Source organism: Mesoplodon mirus (genome assembly GCF_964341445.2).
Source record: "Mesoplodon mirus genome assembly, chromosome: 16".
NCBI lineage: Eukaryota > Metazoa > Chordata > Mammalia > Artiodactyla > Ziphiidae > Mesoplodon > Mesoplodon mirus.
In genome coordinates this window covers 2,769,116-2,791,438 of record NC_138992.1, presented here as the reverse complement: position 1 = coordinate 2,791,438, position 22,323 = coordinate 2,769,116, and the positions used below count along the sequence as shown (strand labels likewise).

General features: G+C 41.7%; 1 protein-coding gene across 5 annotated transcripts in view; it reads right to left on the bottom strand.

Moving 5' to 3' along the window:
• PTK2 (protein tyrosine kinase 2) overlaps nt 1-22,323 on the bottom strand; it is a 250,919-nt gene that overhangs the window by 186,134 nt on the left and 42,462 nt on the right. Inside the window, exon 3 of one of the 5 annotated variants that reach the window (XM_082601574.1) lies at nt 7,396-7,536. The exons of 3 other annotated variants lie outside the window; for them this stretch is intronic. Coding sequence is in view for 1 of the 2 variants with exons in the window: in XM_082601579.1 (XP_082457705.1) it covers nt 2,496-2,595 (100 nt within the window). In the remaining variant the exon portion in view is untranslated. Of the gene's footprint in view, nt 1-2,495; nt 2,611-7,395; nt 7,537-22,323 lie in introns of those variants that run through there. One more of the 5 variants, XM_082601579.1, reaches the window with a different exon arrangement.

Genomic DNA, 22,323 nt, shown 5'->3' with positions numbered 1-22,323 from the left:
TTTATTCCTAACAACCGAATCTGACACCTCTCAATCCTTCCCCGTCTTCCAAAAAGATGAAACAAACAATGCACACACTGATATAATCAAAGAACTTTCCAAGCAGGGCTTTCTGCACTTAGTAGCCTTGGAGCCAATTAACAGCACTGTAAACATTTACACTTACTTCAATATCCTGAATTAAAGCTGTCTTTAAGCCTAGGAAATTATGATATAGTTGAACACATTTTATAACACAGTGCTCTTAAATATGTTAAAATACAATCTTCAGCAGGTGGACTCTAAGGTGGGTTCTTTAAACTAAATTCATCAGTACAATAAACTTTATTATAGAAAAGACTCCAGAGCGTTTTAAGGATAAAGTTTTCACTTCAAAGTACACAAATATAGGTCTGTTCTATTATTTTTAGCCTGTTCTAGTAAGTATTTTACATGTCTTCTTAAATTGGGCCATGGCTGTTTTTTGAGGTTAATGTGCCTGATAAAATCAAATGTGAGGTTTAGAATGTCTGGCTGCAAATAGAGATTTGGATATATATTCTTTGGATTTGAGCTTTTTACTTTGTCTCTATCTAAAAGGAGTAATTTTATACTTTAAAATAACCAATTCAGCCAATTCCTGCACAGCAACATCTTTGTCTTTATCACACAGCAAAAATTAATCAGGATAAACACCTAAGGGCGAGAGAGTAAGCGGAGAAGGCAGAGGGGACCTGTCCTGAGATGGTGCCTGTGCGCTCACGGGGCAGCGGGCTCAGCCCCAGAAGGGGAGAGGGTGCAAGCTCCCCAGCGTTGTCAGAATCTGCTCCTGAAGGATCCATCTGAGGAGACGGCCTGTTCCAGCCCTACAGGCAGACTGACTTTGACCTTGACACCATCCCTACCTTTGCCCTCTTCTACACATGGGAGCTCTGCCCTCGTGCCCAAGCCCACCTCTATCAAAATGATATTCCAGTTAAAAACGCCTCTACTCATTTGCTCTGCAGTCAGCAAACGTAATGGAAAAATAAGTGGCTTCAATCAATTGCTTTGGGATGAACAAAAACACTACAATCTCTCTTCCAAAGTTCATAGTTCTAAAGTCACTGTGAATTTTTAAAAAACTTAGTAGCTGATTATTTAATATCACATTGCCACTGGATTCATATATCTTGAATCTAGCCTAGACGTGAGTGAAATCAGAGCCTTATTGTTAAGGATAAGTGCTAACAGAGAGCTATCATTTGCTATCACACAATGCAAGTGGCATTATATAAATGAATCCCAGCAAGTCTGGGAAAAGATCAACATTTTCAACAAGTATAGAACTCTTCGCCACTGAGCACGGATCATGCTCAATTATACTATACAGTCCTAAGGTGAGAATCTGCAACTTAAAAAGTTCCCAAACCCGACATCCTTTAAAACTCAAGAGTTTGAATTAACTGCAAAATCTTTACTCTTAATATCTAATTATGTAATAAAATGACAGTCTTTGTTTAGTCATACTAAAGGATTCTAATATCACATGTTTTAAAAATGTTTAAAAGCCTAGAAAAGAATTAATAGATAATGACAACAACTCAAATGAAAACCTATTTAATTTTGTGCTAACAACATCAATATCCTGGTGGTACTAAAATTTTTAACCTGAACACTAAATTTAATCAGTCTGAAGCTTTACTTATAATACTGCAGCTCTTTACTCAGTGCAGATTCCTCCTTTTAAAAATCTTTCCTAAGTGGAGTAAGATGATATTTAAATATATATTTTTTAATAATAAATATTTTTATTAAATTCTTCATTAAGGACTTTATCTCACAGGTTAAACATTCAATTCACTACTATTTTAAGCAAAACAGCCTACCTGTCTTGGTCTTATTCATACATGAATTATATGGCATTTTTAACTTCTAAACATGCTCCCCAAATACCGCCTTGAGTGTTACGATGAAATGCTATATTTTATATCTTTATTTTTATATAACTAAAACCCCTAAAACATTACAGAGGAAAATTGTTTATTCACAGCACTGCTGACCCTTAGTGATAAGCCCACCTTACAGTAACAAGGAATTTCCAATTAAATATACAGTCTTTACAGTGAGGAAAGGAAACCAATTTTTGAAATAAGAAAATCTATGTTACTCTTTTTTCCTGCAGTCCTATTTAAGCTTAGTCTCTTTACTCTTTAAAAACTTCTGCCTCACAGAATGGGTAGGACGTCTTGATTAAAACTCAAAATAAAACAGGCAACGTCAAGAGACATAAGGCAGAGCATAAAAAGAGTTTACTCATTTAAATGCATTTCCATAATTTTATTTACTTTTTGAAACACTCTCTAATTGGTTTTATGCAATAGTTGCAAACCCATACCATGTAATTTCCCTTTTTCCTTAAATGTAATTGTGAATCTCTTTGAAATAAGTTCTGACAAACTCTTATCCACCTTCTTAGTGCAAAAGCATGAATCTAAATAAAATTTAAACCGAACAGATTTTTAATCTACTTGTACCTTTAGCCCAACACACTGGAAATGGACTACAGCCGCTCTTCTCCATACAGACAGCACCTGTGGGTCCCAGGGCCCCTCGGCCCGTCACTTCCAACAACATAAAGTCAGTCCTAGAAAGACCAAGCCAGGAGTCCACACACCAAGTCCCCGTTCATCGCTCCTACAGGATTTGCTTCGATCCACAAGCAAGACTAAGCTTCCCCTCTGCGCTCCTTTTTTCAGAGCTTGAAGCAAAATCTGGGAGGTGTTCCCTCTGTAATGTTTTCCAGCAGCTTGAAGAATGCCTCTCAGTTACAGAATCTTCCCAAGCTTCCGCAACCTGAAACACAGACCTTCCTGGCCAGATTAAGCTACTGAACAGAAAGAAGCCAGCAAGTAACGTGACCCCAAGGGTCTGTGTTCCTAGATTCATTCAGGGAAAGAGAGGGAGGAGGAGGAGAGGGAGGACACAGGGTGGAGAAAAAGGCGGCCGGTAGCCAGAACCTTATTAATATGCTAATCTCACCCTTCTGTTCAATTCATCTGGCAGACTTCTGTTTACGAAACTGACAGACGATTCGAGAATTGGGTAAAGCTGCAAATCAAGTCTGACCCAGATCATGTCTGTAGGTGCCTGCTCAAACCATTGTTGTTTTTCAAAGTCGTGCTTTTGGCATTTTACCAGCCTAATTCTGACCTTACAGCTAAAATAATTACCTTGATGAAATAAGAATAATTCTGAAAATAAAATCCCGATCAACACTAAAAACAAGTCTGTAAAAAATGTCCACAGGAACCCAAATATTTTTGAAGTAAAATATTTTCCCAGATTGATACTTGAAAAGTAAGTTTGTAAATTTATAGAAAGTATCTAGAAAACACATAAAAACAAGACTTTGAGGTTGCCAGATACTTTCAAAATTAGCTTTAGGGAATATTGAGGGATCCAAGATGCATTTCTTTTTTTAGCTTCAAAATATAAGTGAATAATAAACTCCTACTGAAAAAGTAGGACAGAAAAATACCCTAACGATCTGTACCAGCAACTTTTTTAAGATGCAAAGCTACTTACTTTCTCCATTCAAACTGAGAGATAATCAAGGTTGTCTAAAAAATGTAGCTCTCTGAACACATTCCACACTTATTATCTTAGCAGTAAGACAGTAAGTAACCAGGTTCCTGGAGCCTTTGCCTGAGCACAGTTTAGGCCTCCTAATATATGGGTGATTTTGTTAGTAGTAAATCCCGTAAGCTAATAAAAAAATCAAGTACTTTACTTAACTGTGAATTCACTAACTTCTGAAAACAAGAGCTGAACAAAGGCTGTGGGCTCAGGGCAGCGTGTTCCGTTTCGAACAGCTCCCCTAGATGAAGCTTTGTCCGCAGGCTTTACCTTCAGGCTCCTAATTGCAGGCGGAGCTCAAGTGACCCCTCATATGACCCAGTGAAAATACATCATTCACCACAGAGAACTCTGACCTCAGGCAACACTGGTAAGAAAGGGGGCTCCAGAAAACACAGGCAAGCAAGCCAGAAAAAGAACAGAAGAAACAAGCAGACAGACCCAGCAGAATTCATGAAAACCAACCACCCCAGCTTCCCCCATTACTGAGGAGAGCCCAGGACAGAAAGGAACATCAGTGGGCAAGTCTGGTACCTGGTTCAGCCCCATGACAACGACTTGGTGCTTAATCTGAAACCATCAGCTAACAGACTGTATAAACGACCCGAGCAAACTGTGAGTCTCTCTTGGAACCTATGACTCTCAAAAATTAAAAAATCGAGGTTACCTTGTCACCAATCATATTCTACACACCAGATACTGATTACATCTGATTTTCACATCTTCTAAGCAAAATCAGTGCCACCACATCTATTAAAGATGAGTAAAGACAGGGCCATTCGACTGGCAGAGGCACAGTGTCACTGAGCCCAGCCGTGTCCGGGAAGCAGGGGTCTTCACAAACAGCGCAGAAGGCCACAGCAGCAGCCGTGCAGAAAAGCTAGCGGGGGGTGGGGGTGGGTGGGTGGCTGGAGCTGATGCAGGGCAGTGGAGGCGGGACGAGGGGCAAACTGGGAGCTTTCTAGGATGGAAAAAGTGAGTGGGGGGAGAAGCGCAGTTCCCAAATGAAGTAACCAGTGGATGGCAGCTTTCTCTCCCATCCACCAAGCTAATTTATATTTTATTTCAATATCCAAATGTCACCTCCTGGTGTGCAAGGTCCTGAGGGTCTGAAAGCTGGAAAGATACAGAGAAGCATAAACTTCTGCAGGACACAGGGAACAGTGGCTGCCTGACGAAGCAGAGCCCAGATGGAAGCAGCAGCTACAAGTTAAGAACCACTGCGGCGACTGAAAAGAAAGCGCAGCCGGCGTGAGGGCAGGAGAGGACGCAGGTGCTCTGCGGACGGGCCAGCACTGCGCCAGGTGCCTTCACACAGAAAACAACTGAGCTTAACCCTTAACACAGTCCCAACAAAGCGCTTCCTTCCCCTTTTCTGAAGAAGAGGATCCTGAGGTTCAGAGGTGGAGTGACCTGCCTCAGGCCTAAGAGTTGAAAAATCACGAGTACTAGCCAGTTTGGTGATATAACTACTCCTATTTTCCTTCTGCTAAATATTAAAACAACTTATCCTTTTAAATTCCCAATCCAGTGACATCCTAAAAAGAATGGGAAGAGGCTACAGTTAATGGCAACACAAGTGAAAAAAGTAAGCAATCCCCTTACGCTCTGATTCATGAAATTCTATGTATTAATATAAAAAGCTCTTTGGTATTTGAACAACCTCTTTATAGTATCAGTCTAGCTAAGAGCAACTCTGGTAAGTCCCACTTAACAAGTAAACTCTTAATTAAAATTTACTTTAAATAGAAAGATTACTATTTGCTCAGGCCCCAAGCCTTGGTCACCTCGACTTCTTTCTCTGTCTCTTAGATCAAAGCATTCCATCAACGAAACCCACCATCCCTGCCTTCAGACTACACCTGGGCCGTGACCTCCCCCCGCCCACTGCCATCTGGCACCCACAGGCCTCCCCACCGCCCAGCCCCCTTGTTTTTTGTCTTGCTGCTCCACACTCAACTCTCAAGCCAGCAGCTGCAACTGACCCTTCCTTTCAAAACATCAATCACACCATTTCACTCCTTTGCTAAAACTCACCAAACGTTCCCCAACTCCCCTGAACAGGTGACCTGCACACCAAGGATGGTCTGCAAGTCCCTGTGCCAGGAGACTCCCCTACCATCTACAGCCTCATCTCCTCACCACCACCACCATCCCCGCCCCCGGGCTTTCTCAGCTCCAACCACACTGAGCTCCCTGCTGCCCTTTGCCCACACGAGCCATGCCTGACACCTCAGGGCCTTTACACTGCCTGTCCCTCTAGGTTGGACACTCTTGCCCCAGATAACCACAAGGCTCACTCCCTTTCCTCTGAGCCTTTGCTCAAATGTCACTTACTCCACGAGGCCTATCCTGACCACCTCATCTAAAATTGCACAGCCCATGCCCTAACCCAGCTTCACCCCCTCACAGCACGACCCGCTCTACAACACCACGTGCCTTATGCTGCACCTTGTCCACCGTCTGGCTGCCCCACTACAATGCACTCTCCATGGCGGGAAGGACGTCGTCGGCTCCGCACGCCGTCTCCAGGGCCTCACTGCTAAAACGGACGGTAAGATGTACAGGCCGTATTCCACACATTCTTCTAAACCCTGTAGGTGATGAGGACACGGCAGAGGGAAGTTCTGTTTTATTTTAGAGGCCACGACCATAGAGAAAGCATCAGAGATTCTAAGTATCAGGACCCGACACTAAGCTCCGCGACAGCATGGCCTGCATCAGTCTTGGGCGCGGCTTCACCTCCAAGACCCAGCACAGGGGCTTGAAAAATATTTATTTACTGCATGAATACGTGAATTACACATGTTGTAAACCTTGCTTTTCTTCCCCCATAAGAATGGAAAAAGAAAAATGGATATAAATTCTACAAAAACCATGTGGAATGCCCTTCCTCATCCCACATAAAAAATAAATCACACAACTGTAGTATTCTGATACTCCGATTGGAACTTCCACTGCAGATTTTATTTTATTTATTTATTTTTTCACTGCAGATTTTAGTAGAGCAACAATGAAACTAATGTGTGAGATTAGAAGGCTAGCAAACAATGCCATAAGCAAGATCAGTGAGCAGAAAAACCCTTCATACACTGTATAATTTTGTCCAATCTGGCTTCCCTACAGAAACCTGGCCTTAAGTAAGAAAGTCACTGGGAAAGAACTATTAAGAAACAAACTGCTTGTAAATGTCACGAAAGCAGCTCACAAAGATACAACTCTGACTTTCAGTTCTCATACGGTTATCATGGTTTTACTTGTTTGTCTTAAGTTAGTACCAAAACTTCACGGCAGTACTTCTTAGAAGAGTAAAGCACTGGTAAATGCTTTTATGTCAACCAACAGGAGGAATGTAAAAGAAAATTATAATTCACATTATATATAATTCACACACAATTCAAAATTTATCTTCATTAATCAAAAGTTAAAGACTGAAATAAAATCAACACTTTCACAATATGGTACATCCATTAGCAACTGATAGTTACAACATACCCTAACTTCCGTAGCTGGGTATCCTGTTCTAAGTTTACTTCCAGTAAGACTCATAATATTACCATTTCTGTGTCACTGCGTCTCACTGTTTCCACCACAAACACAGAAAAAATTTTTCTGAAAATTTTAGTATCAATAAAAATTATGACCTGATAAGAACTAAAGAAATTCAAGCTTAACAATGGCTATAATCACCTTCTGAAGACAAACAGACAATAGGTCGCAAAACACAACATATTCCGAAAGGTGATGGTATTGGTATTACTTGCTTTTCCCTGCCAACTTGCATAACAATTACCATACCTCCCTTCCATTATTCTGGAGGAACTCTGGGGAAGCTGAGGAAGGCACTGAATTTGCGACTGGAAGACGCAAAGGAGCCCCAGTTCTATCCGTGAGACAAAGAAAGAATCATTTCACCATCCTGAACCTCAGTCTGTTCACCTGTAAAACAAGGACAATGACAATACCTATCACCTACTGAACAGTGATGACGTGTCAATCACAAAAGAGCAGAACAGCAACACTAATAATAATGAAAATATAATGATAATGATGATGCCAAGTTAATGCTTACTATGCACCAAGCCCTGTTCTAAGTACTTTTATCCCACAAGGCAGACTCTGTTATCCCCACTGCACAGATGAAGAAACGGGAGCACAGAGAGATAACTTGTTCCAGGTCACAGAGCTTCTAAGGTGCAAAGCTGGAAATCAAACTCAGCCAGCCAGGCTCCACAGTCTGTGCTCCTCATCAATTTGCTGAGTGCTTTACACCTATGTTCTCAATTAGTACTTACAACAACCAATGAGGTAGATGATATTATAATCCACATGTGACATGTGAACAAACTGAGGAACGGAGAGATTAAGTTAGTTCCATACCTAACGTCAAGCCAGCCGGTCAGCGGCAGAGCACGGGCACTCGGACACCAGCCAGACCACACACTTCAACCACCACCTACAGTGATGCCACCTGCAGAGACTGCAAAGCTTTCCAGAGAAAGTCAGGAAGCAGGCCCCACCCAACCTACAGAGGATGACTGAGTCACAGTGAGGACCAAGGGGACAAAAAAGGAAGAGAAGAAACATGCCCATGGAAAGAACATGAGACAGACAGTACACTCTCTCCCCTACACAACATCCCATCATAGTCCCTGGTGTCAGCAATCCTGCCAAAAACAAATTCAGATAAGATGCTAGTCCTGCGGCTGGTACCTGAGAGATGCATCAAAACCACCAGGAGATAAACATACCACTGGATTAAGCCACACTGAGATATATGAAACAGAAGGAAAATGCCTTCTAAAAAGGCAGAAGGGCTTCCCTGGTGGTGCAGTGGTTAAGAATCTGCCTGCCAATGCAGGAATGCAGGGGACACAGGTTCCAGCCCTGCTCCAGGAAGATCCCACAGGCCGTGAAGCAACTAAGCCCATGCACCACAACTGCTGAGCCTGTGCTCTAGAGCCCATGAGCCACAACTACTGAGCCCAAGTGCCGCATCTACTGAAGCCCGTGCGCTCTAGAGCCTGTGCTCTGCAACAAGAGAAGCCGCACACCGTAATGAAGAGTAGCCCCGCTCGCCGCAACTAGAGAAAGCCTGCACACAGCAACGAAGACCCAACACAGCCAAAAATAATAAATAAATTCAAAAAATAAAAAAAATTAGAAGGCAGAAAATTCTGAACTTATTATTAATCTAAACAATACTCATGACTTCCCTGGTGGTGCAGTGGATAAGACTCCATGCTCCCAATGCAGGGGGCCTGGGTTCGATCCCTGGTCAGGGAACTAGATCCCACATGCATGCTGCAACTAAAAGTTCACATGCCACAACTAAGGAGTCTGCATGCTGCAACTAAGGAGCCCTGGAGCTGCAACTAAGGAGTCCGCCTGCCACAACTAAGACCCAGTGCAACCAAATTAACTAATTAATTAATTAATTTTTAAAAACAATGCTAAACTAGAATATTTCCAGAGACACTAATTCATGGCCATTTCTTGTTTATTTTGCCATATAAAAGAGCAGCGCTAAATTCCAGGTTTAGAAACTGTTGGGAGGTTACTCGCCATTAAGTTTAAGAGGGAAAAAAAGGGTCCTGAAATGTGTAAGAAGAATGCTTCTTTAGTTTTTCAAATATACTGAGTGGTAGAGGTATAGTAACATAGGATGGGACAAGACACCAAAGTTTTCAACCTAACTACATATGTTATAGAGGGGTTTTCTGTTTATATTGACCAAAATGACACAAATATCAAAAGGCAATCGAGTATTTATTTTAACGTTGCAACTGTTCAAATCAACTTTGAAACTTTTACTGTATTGGGCATGCATATACATATCCAACTTACCTCATCATTTCCTCACCATACATTTTTTTTTACCCTATAAATCCAATTTATCCACAGTTTGACCACTCACCTTATTTAGCAAATAGTGACAGTAGGACTGGCTCCCCGAATTAGGTAACTGAAGCAGAGAGAACCTCTGGGGTCCTGCTAGAAATCAGGCCATGTGGTTGCAGGTTGCAAGCAGACAGCTATAGCTGGAAGGGGCGCTGGTGCCAGGGGGACCCCTGGTGGTGAATGAGTCTCTTCTGCAACCTACATTCCTCAGCTATAAAGAGGGAGACTTCAACCATCTACATTTTAAATTATCCCTCGCTGTGGCCTGGAAAAGGAAAGTGTTTCTAAAACGTGACTCTATACTCCATTTTCAAGAAACACTAGAAACACCCAGTATGGATCCAGTCCTTTCTTCAATCATATTCTGATTAAGAGGCACAAATAAGATGGCTTCTCTTCCCAAACAAACACAGCTGCATAGTGGTTGGTTTTCTTTGTCAATCCGCCTCCTCTATGATTTTGGTCTTGTCACACTGGTATCAACAGACATTATTCCAACTTAACAAAAATTTACGGAGTCACTTTTCCAACTCTACCTAAAAATTTTTATCATTAAAAAACGTTAGTAGGGGGCTTCCTTGGTGGCGCAGTGGTTAAGAATCCGCCTGACGATGCAGGGGACATGGGTTCGAGCCCTGGTCCGCGAGGATACCACATGCCGCGGAGCAGCTAGGCCTGTGCGCCACAACTGCTGAGCCTGCACTCTAGAGCCCGTGAGCCACAACTACTGAGCCCACGTCCCACAACTACTGAAGCCCGCGCGCCTAGAGCCGGTGCTCTGCAACAAGAGAAGCCACCGCAGTGAGAAGCCCACGCACCACAATGAAGAGTAGCCCCCCTCACCACAACTAGAGAAGGCCCATGCGCAGCAACGAAGACCCAGTGCAGCCAAAAATAAATAAATAAAATAAATAAATTTATTAAAAAAAAACAAACACGTTATTAGGGACTTCTCTGGTGGTCCAGTGGTAAAGAATCCGCTTTCCAATGCAGGGGACGGGGGTTCGATCCCTGGTCAGGGAACTAAGATCCCACATGCCGTGGGGCAACTAAGCCTGCACGCCACAAACTACAGAGCCCACACGCTCCGGAACCCGCATGCCACAACTAGAGAAGAGACGACCCGCACACCACAACTAAAGAAGAGAAAACCCACACACCACAACTAGAGAGAAGCCTGTGCACTGCAACAAAGAGCCTATGCACCACAACGAAAGATCCCACATGCCACAACTAAGACCCCGCACACCGCAACTAAGACCCAACACAGCCAAAAATAAATAAGTAATAAATAAATCTTTTTTAAAAAGTTATTAAACTCAGCCATAAAAAAAGAACAAAATAATGCCATTTGCAGCAACATGGATGTGACTAGAGATTATCATACTAAGTGAAGTAAGTCAGAAAGAGAAAGATAAATACCATATGATATCACTTATATGTGGAATCTAAAATATGGCACAAATGAACCTATCTATGAAACAAGACTCACAAATATAGAGAACAGACTTGAGGTTGCCGCCAAGGGGGATGGGGAGAGGGAGAGGATAGACTGGGAGTTTGGGGTTGGTAGACGCAAACTATTACATTTTAGAATGGATAAACAAGGGCTTCCCTGGTGGTGCAGTGGTTAGGAATCCGCCTGCCAATGCAGGGGAAACGGGTTCGAGCCCTGGTCCGGGAAGATCCCACATGCCATGGAGCAACTAAGCCTGTGCGCCACAACTACTGAGCCTGCGCTCTAGAGCCCATGAGCCGCAACTACTAAGCCCACTTGCCACAACTACTGAAGCCCGTGCACCTAGAGCCCGTACTCCACAACAAGAGAAGCCACCGCAATGAGAAGCCCGCGCACCGCAACGAAGAGTAGCCCCTGCTCGCCACAACTAGAGAAAGCCCGCGGGCAGCAATGAAGACCCCACACAGCCAAAAATAAATAAATAAATAAATGAATAAATGGATAAAACCAACACTTAAAAAAAAAAAGAATGGATAAACAACAAGGTCCTAATGTACAGCACAGGGAACTATATGCAATATCCTGTGATAAACCATAATGGAAAAGAATATTTTAAAAAGAATGTCTCCGTGTGTATAACTGAGTCACTGTGCTGGACAACAGAGATTGGCACAGCATTGTAAATCAACTATACTTCAATTTTTTAAAGTTATTAAAACCAACCTCACGCCTATTGGGATGATTACTATTTTTGTTTTTAAATATGAAAATAACAAGTGCTAGTGAAGATGTGGAGAAACTGGAACCCTTGCATACCATTGGTGGGAAAGTAAAATGGTGCAACTGTTACAGAAAAGAGTATGGAGGTTCCTCAAAAAAATCAAAAATAGAACTACCATATGATCCGGCAATTCCACACCCAAAAGAACTGAAAGCAGGGTCTTGAAGAGATTTGCACACCTATGTTCACAGCAATTATTCACAATAGTGGAATGGTTGAAAGGATAAATAAAATGTGGGATATATTACAGTGGAATATTATTCAGCCTTTGAAAGGAAGGAAAGCCTGTCACACGTGAAATAAGCAAAAATACTGTATGATTCCACTTACTTGAGGCATCTAAAGTAGTAAAGCTCGCAGGAACAGAAAGTAGAATGGTGGCTACCAAGAGCTGGGGAGAACGGAAAAGGGGGTACAGAACTTCTGATTTGCAAGATAAGCCCTAGAGATCTGTTTAACGATGATGTGAATACACTTGACACCACTGACCTACACACTTAAAAAAAGGTAAGATAAAAAACAGGTAAGATGGTAAATTTTATGTTCTGTGTTTTTTGTCTATCCCAATAAAAAACTTTTTAAAATGTTAAAACCACTTTAAAAGAGTGAATCTCACTTATATTTTACAACGGAACTGCAAATATGATACAATTATGTCTACTTTTACAGACAAGGGGGAAAGCCTTGAGACATTAGAACGAGCTCGAAGTGCAAGAGGCAGGAAAAAGAGAGACAACAACCGGGCCTCGACTAGGCTGGATACTGGTCCGGCACTGCTGATACTGGTCCAGCACTGGACAAGGTGACTTTATGTGGCTTAAAAGAAATTAATCCCCTAGGGGCCTCCCTGGTGGCGCAGGGGTTGAGAGTCCGCCTGCCGATGCAGGGGACGTGGGTTCGTGCCCCGGTCCGGGAAGATCCCACATGCCGCGGAGCGGCTGGGCCCGCGAGCCATGGCCGCTGAGCCTGCGCATCCGGAGCCTGTGCTCCGCAACGGGAGAGGCCACAGCAGTGAGAGGCCCGCGTACCGCAAAAAAAAAAAAAAAAATTAATACCCTAATAAACTGTGAGATAATTACTAATATCACCATTTTCAAGAAAAAGGAAACAGGCTTAGAGAGGTAAAGGACTTGGGGAAGATCAGACTTTGTGAAAGTCAAAGCCACATGTGACGGCAAAGCCCAAATCATTTCATCTTTTCCACCCCGTTAAGCCTGAAAAACCAATGTTGTCCTCTCTCTGACTTGGTTTTCTCATCAACTAAATGAAGTTTAAAACGGCATCTACTGTTCACAGTTGTTAGGAGAATAAATCTCACGATACAAAGGGCTTTGAGAGCACAGCATTATCAGTGCATTACTCTGCGTCTTCTGTGCGCAATGACTTAAACACCAGGGATCCAAAAATAACTGGGACAGAGCCCAGGCCACTGAGGGGCTCAGAGCTCACAGAGGACAAGCACATAAAGTCCCAGCACCCACAGTTCTGGCTCCTGGTAGACTGTTCTAAGAAACCCCCAGTAAATTTCCTGTACAGTTTGAGGCTTAAATGATTCATAGGTTTGTCTGCAACACTGAAAAACTGGGAACATGCTCAAAAGAAGGGAAATGAGCAAATAAAGTTTGGAACATCAAAATGAGTCACTACACAAGCATTAAAAAATTGTGTTTGCTGAAAGTTTTTCATTCATACTGGAAAATACTCAATGAAAAAAAGCAACATGTACTATAAAGGGTTAAGGCAACTTCCAGTCTTAAAATGCAAGCATTTTCAAGACATATTTTAAGTAATAAAAAAATGTATGGAAGAGTATGTAGAATACATTTTGATATAAAGCAAAAGAAAGATCCACGCACATGCACCTCCTTGTACACACATAGAGGCCCTGTGGGTGGTTACACAAGTGGGAACAGTGAGTCACATAGAGAGAGTTAGGATTCATTTCCCACCCATTTGAATTTTGTACCATGTATATTTTAGTTAAAATAGTACATGAACATAAAAAATAACTATTTTAAAGAACTGATATCTAGTACAGTTCCCAATATTTAGCAAGTAAACAATCTTTTCTAAATAACACACAAACAACACATCAAAGGAGAAATTGACAAAATGTTCAGAATAGAATGATAATTAAAAACAGAACATCGAAATCTTTAGGATGCAGCTAAAACAGTGCTGGGTACGTAGAGGGAATTAACTTTAAGCACTTATATTTAAAAGCTAAAAACTTGAGTTGTCTATGTTTTTACCTTAAGAAATAAGAAAAACATTAGCAAATTAAACCCAAAGTAAGTAGAAGTTAAGATAGAACAAGGAACAGTGCTGGGGCAAAAGGAAAAATTAGTAATAATGATCCTGTCTTCATTTAAGTTTGGTGTCATCCATCAGGGATTTTTTGCATTAAATCCTAACTTTTAAAAATGCTGCATTAAAGTACTACTTATCTTAGGCTTCCCTGGTGGCGAAGTGGTTAAGAATCTGCCTGCCAATGCAGTGGACATGGGTTCGAGTGCTGGTCCGGGAAGATCCCACATGCCACGGAGCAACTAAGCCCGTGCACCACAACTACTGAGACTGAGCTCTAGAGCCCGCGAGCCACAACTACTGAGCCCATGATCCACTACTACTGGGCCCACGTGCCACAACTACTGAAGTCTGTGCGCCTAGAGCCCACGCACTGCAACGAAGAGCAGCACCCACTCGCCGCAACTAGAGAAAGCCCACGTGCAGCAACAAAGACCCAACGCAGCCAAAAATTTTTTTAAAACTATTATTTATCTTGATTACTGAGATTTTGGGGTCCCTGAGACATGCCTCACCAGAGTTCTGCCCACACATACCCATCCCCACTCCACTGGCCCTGTCCACCTCAACCTCAAGGCTCCCCACACCCAGGCACCCAGGGCATATTACCTAGGGGGTTTGTGAAACTAGAAACATTTCTGCCCAAGGCATGCCAAATACAATCATGCAATTTTAAAAGTTCCCTTCTGAGAACAATAAAGCTATTTAACACTTCTTTTCAAGGACCAAAAACACAGTAACTAAACTGTCAAAGCGTATCTATTTTACTTGAAACTGTTGCAATGCATTTTTTACACTGGACCAGCGAACTCTTGAATTCATAAATGTCGGACCTTAAATGAAGGAGGCAAGCCCTAAAAATGTGTGAGCAAAATCCATGCTTGATTATGGTTATTTGCACCTCCTGTGATACAGCAGAAATCCTTCTTATTCTAGTCCAAAGATCCAGAATAACCGCGGCAACAGCTTAAATTCACAAACCACGCTGGCAGGGCATGACAGCTAGAAAAGAGGAGAGAGTTTGTAAATAGCTAACTTATTCAAAGATTCCTCCTTCCCCTTTTTTTGAGATTTCTGAATCCAAGGCAGATCCAACAGTGGACAGTAGAACAGCATTTCCTCTAGAAAAACAGGAAAAGTGGATAAAATACAATAATCAGAGAGCTGCTAGGGCAGTGAGAACAAGAGGGGCTAATACTTCAGAGTGTGAGGAACCACAAAGCTGAGCTGATCTACTGCCGCTACTGTGAACTTTGGTATTGATTTGCTAATCCTGCAAACAAGAAGAAGGCTGAGACCCCGGGCTTTGCAACCACAGAAAACTGCTGCTAGAGGACAGAAAAGCAGGAGAGGTTCTGGCAGGCTAAAAACCTAAACGCAAATCCAGTATATTTCCTGCCCGCAATAAAAGGAAGGGTACTGACACAGGCTACAACATGGATGAAACCTGAAAACATTATGCTAAGTGAATGAAGCCCAACACAAAAGTATCTATCTACCTACCTACCTACCTACCTATCTATCTATCTATATATCTATCTATTAAACACTATATGAAATTTTCAAATTAAATCCCACAAAAGTTCTAAAAACTTACCTTTACCTGCAGCTCTTCAATCCATTAAGACATGAGATATTTGAGAGAACAAAATTTTTTTAAAAACTTCCTAGAAACATAATCTTTTAGGGAAAAACTTCTTTCAGTTAATTAAAGCCGTTATGCGGACTACTGTTCTTTGGGGATATAACCTCTGCATGCATCTTTAGCTAGTAAAGTTGTTCATTCAAAAACAGAAGACTAAACATCAAAAACAGACGAAGGTTTTCCCTGGTGGCGTAGTGGTTGAGAATCTGCCTGCCAATGCAGGGGACACGGGTTCAAACCCTGGTCTGTGAAGATCCCACATGCCGCACAGCAACTGGGCCCGTGAGCCACAACTACTGAGCCTGCGCATCTGGAGCCTGTGCTCCGCAACAGGAGAGGCTGCGACAGTGAGAGGCCCGCGCACCGCGATGAAAAGTGGCCCCCGCTCACCGCAATTAGAGAAAGCCCTCGCACAGAAACGAAGACCCAACGCAGCCAAATGAATAAATTATTTATTTTCTTTAAAAAGATGAAAAGGTAACTAACAAGAACAATTGAAAACATTCGAATTCTGACTCCAGGAAAAAAAACAAGATCTAATTATAAAATATAGGAACATGGATCTCCTACAATACAGGGGTTACTTAAAATATATATACCTAATTTGCACATTTTTTAAAAATATTTATTTATTTTATTTATTTTTTGGCTGCATCGGGTCTTAGTTGCTGCACGTGGGCTCTTCGTTGCAGCGCGTGGGCTTTTCTCTAGTTGTGGCACGTGGGCTCCAGGGCACGTGAGCTCTGTAGTTGCGGAGCACAGGCTCTCTCATTGAGGCACTCGAGCTCAGTAGTTGTGGCGTGTGAACTTAGCTGCCCTGTAGCATGTGGGATCTTAGTTCCCCAACCAGGGATTGAACCCACGTCCCCTGCATTGGAAGGCAGATTCTTTTCCACTGGACCAGCTGGGAAGTCCCTGGACATTTTTAAAAATTTATTTTACTTTCCATTATGTGGTTGGGAGGAGAAGAGCCAAGAATCTGCAAAAATACTCTAAAGTATTTAAATTTTCTTTTTATAATCATTATTGCATACTTTTATAGTTATTTCCTGGAGAAATTGTAATTTACTTCAGCTGTGGCTTTAAATATCTCCAAATCTGATTTTGCTGAAAATAAAGTTATGAAATGAATGTGTCTGTATAAAATGAATTTAGGGCTTCCCTGGTGGTGCAGTGGTTGAGAGTCCACCTGCCGATGCAGGGGACACCGATTCATGCCCCGGTCCGGGAGGATTCTGCATGCCGCAGAGCAGCTGGGCCCGTGAGCCATGGTCGCTGAACCTGCGTGTCCGGAGCCTGTGCTCCGCAACGGGAGAGGCCACAACAGTGAGAGGCCCGCGTACCGCAAACAAACCAAAAAAAAAGCATTTAAATTATTTATGAAAGAACATACGTTTATTTTTTGCTATAAATACAGATACAGTCTGGATATAACTACAGGTGGCTTAAAGCATATTCCTTTTATTGGCATCCTTGAATTACCACCTAAGAACTACCTTTGAGTACAGGAATTTCCTAATGTTTAGTTCCTAAACTTTTTATGGAAATCAAATATTATCTTTAAGTGAACAGAAATATGAATTAATCTAACAAGAAAAAAGGAGAACACAAAAATAACAGCATCCCCACCTGCAGAGTTTCCTGTAAAATGTAACTACACATTCCTAGTCTCAAAATATACCAAGTACATTCACAGCTGTTTCCATGTGACCTCAAAGAGACAATCTATACTTACTACAATACGACCTTTCCAGGCAGTAGTTGACTGAAATTACTTCTTTTGAAAACTAACTCAGGACAATCTCATTCTTAATATCCTCAAACTTAGCTGATCTCCACCGCATTCTAAGAGACAAAATACACTCTCCTCTCCGTGTACATCTATCACAATCTACAGTCAATCCATTTGTTGTCTCCCTTACACAGAGTTAGGCCGGCACAAAGAAGGCACAGTCACTAAGTCTGCTACTGCAGCTAAGGAAACCCTCTGCTCTGCACTGCCCCTTGGGAGAATTCCTGACAGCAGCCACAGTATGTCCTACAATAAAAACAGCCATCATGATTATTGTGTAACTGCCATGCAAACACTTGACCATGCTTTCTATCCTCCTCTTCCAGATAAAATCCACTTATGAACTGACTCCATTTTCATAATCAGAATATTTTGCATAAAAAGCTACACCCCACCTTTTTCCCTGTTCACATCTTCTTACCTGAGTAAAAGTAAAGGTGGGGGAAAAAGGTGGGGGGGTTTGGGAGCAAAGAGAAAGGAGGATACATTTTCTTTCCTTCCAGAAGTATGCACCACACAGAAAATTCTCTTCAGTACATAATAAATACAAGTCTTTACATCTAAAGATTTACTCTAAAGATTAAAAGTCAGATTCAAGAGAGCCAATATATATATATATATATATATATATATTTTTTTTTTTTTTTTTTTTTTTTTTTTTTTGCGGTACACGGGCCTCTCACTGTTGTGGCCTCTCCCCCTACGGAGCACAGGCTCCGGACGTGCAGGCTCAGCGGCCATGGCTCACGGGCCCAGCCGCTCCGCGGCATGTGGGACCTTCCCAGACCGGGGCACGAACCTGCGTCCCCTGCATCGGCAAGCGGACTCTCAACCACTGCGCCACCAGGGAAGCCCAAGAGCCAATATATTTTTAATAATTAAAAAAATATTTTATATATTCACAAATTCAACATTTTTCATTCAAGAAATTTATAAAAGAAATTAGGACAAAATTAAGCACACAAGTGACCAAAGTTTTCTCAAATACACCCCTGCTACTGACATGCGTATGACACAATAAACTTCAGCCCTGAACGGTGAAAGCTCAGCTCCAAGACTAACCAAGTCTCATCTGCCCTCAGTCCACCAAAAGAGGGTAAATTTAGGATCGACAGTTTCCACATAAACACAACAGGCAGCCAACACTTCATGTCCAGAACAAAAATATCACTTGAGGATGCCCAAATCTTTCTCATTTAGGTCTTAAGAAATAGTCTGGCTGACTCCCTCTTGCAAGAGCACCGCAATCACAACTAACTGCTGAACAATCATCAACAGGAAGACGCTGGAACTCACCAAAAAAAGATACTCCACATCCAAAGACAAAGGAGAAGCCAAAATGAGATGGTAGCAGGGGTGAAATTACAATAAAATCAAATCCCATAACCGCTGGGTGGGTGACTCACAAACTGGAGAACACTTATACCACAGGAGTCCACCCACTGGAGTGAAGGTTCTGAGGCCCACGTCAGGCTTCCCAACCTGGGGGTCCGGCAACAGGAGAAGGAATTCCTAGAGAATCAGACTTTGAAGGCTAGTGGGATTTGATTGCAGGACTTCGACAGGACTGGGGGAAACAGAGACTCCACTCTTGGAGGGCACACACAAAGTAGTGTGCACATAGGGACCCAGGGGAAGGAGCAGTGACCCCAAAGGAGACTGAACCAGACCTACCTGCTAGTGTTGGAGGGTCTCCTGCAGAGGCGGGGAGGTGGCTGTGTCTCACCATGAGGACTAGGACACTAGCAGCAGAAGTTCTGGGAAGTACTCCTTGGCATGAGCCCTCCCAGAGTCTGCCATCAGCCCCACCAAAGAGCCGGGGTAGGCTCCAGTGTTGGGTCGCCTCAGGCCAAACAATCAACAGGGAGGGAACCCAGCCCCACCCATCAGCAGACAAACGGATTAAAGTTTTACTGAGCTCTGCCCACCAGAGCAACACCCAGCTCTACCCACCACCGGTCCCTCCCATCAGGAAACTTGCACAAGCCTCTCAGATAGCCTCATCCACCAGAGGGCAGACAGCAAAGAAGAACTACAATCCTGCAGCCTGTGGAACAAAAACCACATTCACAGAAAGACAGACAAGATGAAAAGGCAGAGGTCTATGTATCAGATGAAGGAACAAGATAAAACCCCAGAAAAACAACTAAATGAACTGGAGATAGGCAACCTTCCAAAAAAAGAATTCAGAATAATGATACTGAAGATGATCCAGGACCTCGGAAAAAGAATGGAGGCAAAGATCGAGAAGATGCAAGAAATGTTTAACGAAGACCTAGAAGAATTAAAGAACAAACACCTAGAAGAATTAAAGAACAAACAAACAGAGATGAACAAAACATAACTGAAATGAATAACTGAAATGAAAACTACACTAGAAGGAATCAATAGCAGAATAACTGAGGCAGAAGAACGGATAAGTGACCTGGAAGACAGAATGGTGGAATTCACTGCTATGAATGAAAAGAAATGAAGACAGCCTAAGAGACCTCTGGGACAACATTAAACGCAACAACATTCACATTACAGGGGTCCCAGAAGGAGAAGAGAGAGAGAAAGGACCAGAGAAAATATCTGAAGAGATTATAGTCGAAAACTTCCCTAACGTGGGAAAGGAAATAGCCACCCAAGTCCAGGAAGCGCAGAATCCCAGGCAGGATAAAGCCAAGGAGGAACATGCCAAGACACATAGTAATCAAATTGACAAGAATTAAAGACAAAGAAAAATTATTGAAAGCAACAAGGGAAAAATGACAAATAACATACAAGAGAACTCCCGTATGCTTAACACCTGCTTTCTCAGCAGAAACTCTACAAGCCAGAAGGCAGTGGCATGATATACTTAAAGTGATGAAAGGGAAGAACCTACAACCAAGATTACTCTACCCAGCAAGGATCTCATTCAGATTCGATGGAGACAGACAAGCAAAAGCTAAGAGAATTCCTCACCACCAAACCAGCTCTACAACAAATGCTAAAGGAACTTCTCTAAGTGGGAAACACAAGAGAAGAAAAGGATCTTCAAAAACAAACCCATAACAATTAAGAAAATGGTAATAGGAACATACATATCGATAATTACCTTAAACGTGAATGGATTAAATGCTCCAGCCAGAAGACACAGGCTTGCTAAATGGATACAAAAACAAGACCCATATATATGCTGTCTACAAGAGATCCACTTCAGACCTAGGGACACATACAGACTGAAAGTGAGGGGATGGAAAAAGATATTCCATGCAAATGGAAATCAAAAGAAAGCTGGAGTAGCAATACTCATATCAGATAAAATAGACTTTAAAATAAAGAATGTTACAAGAGACAAGGAAGGACACTATATAATGATCAAGGGATCAATCCAAGGAGAAGATATAACAATTATAAATATATATGCACCCAACACAGGAGCACCTCAATACATAAGGCAACTGCTAACAGCTATAAAAGAGGAAATCGACAGTAACACAATAATAGTGGGGGACTTTAACACCTCACTTACAGCAATGGACAGATCATCCAAGCAGAAAATTAACAAGGAAACACAAGCTTTAAATGACACAATAGACCAGATAGATTTAATTGATATTTATAGGACTTCCATCCAAAAACAGATTACACTTTCTTCTCAAGTGCACAAGGAACATTCTCCAGGACAGATCACATCTTGGGTCACAAATCAAGCTTCAGTAAATTTAAGAAAATTGAAATCATATCAAGCATCTTTTCTGACCACAACACTATGAGATTAGAAATCAACTACAGGGAAAAAAATGAAAAAAACACAAACACATGGAGGCTAAACAATACGTTACTAAATAACTAAGAGACCACTGAAGAAATCAAAGAGGAAATCAAAAAATACCTAGAGACAAATTACAATGAAAATACGATGATCCAAAACCTATGGTATGCAGCAAAAGCAGTTCTAAGAGGGAAGTTTATAGCAATACAAGCCTACCTTGAGAAACAAGAAAAATCTCAAATAAACAATCTAATCTTACACCTAAAGGAACTAGAGAAAGAAGAACAAACAAAACCCAAAGTCAGCAGAAAGAAAGAAATCATAAAGATCAGAGCAATAGAAACAAAGAAAACAATAGCAAAGATCAATAAAACTAAAAGCTGGTTCTTTGAGAAGATAAACAAAATTGATAAACCATTAGCCAGACTCATCAAGAAAAAGAGGGAGAGGACTCAAATCAATAAAATTAGAAATGAAAAAGGATGGCAGGGGGGTGGGAGGGGTGGTGTGATGAATTGGGAGTTTGGGATTGACATATATACACTAGTATGTATAAAATGGGTAACTAATAAGAACCTGCTGTATAAATAAATAAATAAAATAAAATTCAAAAAGAAAAAGTCACTTAAAAAAAAAGAAAAAAGAAAAAGGAGAAGTTACAACAGACACCGCAGAAATACAAAGCATCCTAAGAGACTACTACAAGCAACTCTATGCCAATAAAATGGACAACCTGGAAGAAATGGACAAATTCTTAGAAAGGTATAACCTCCCAAGACTAAACCAGGAAGAAACAGAAAATATGAACAGACCAATCATAAGTAATGAAATTGAAACTGTGATTAAAAATCTTCCAACAAACAAAAGTCCAGGACCAGGTGGCTTCACAGGTGAATTCTATCAAACATTTAGAGAAGAGCTAACACCCATCCTTATCAAACTCTTCCAAAAAATTGCATAGGGAGGAACACTCCCAAACTCATTCTATGAAGCCACCATCACCCTGATACCAAAACCAGACAAAGATACTACAAAAAAAGAAAATTACAGACCAATATCACTGATGAATATAGATGCAAAAATCCTCAATAAAATACTA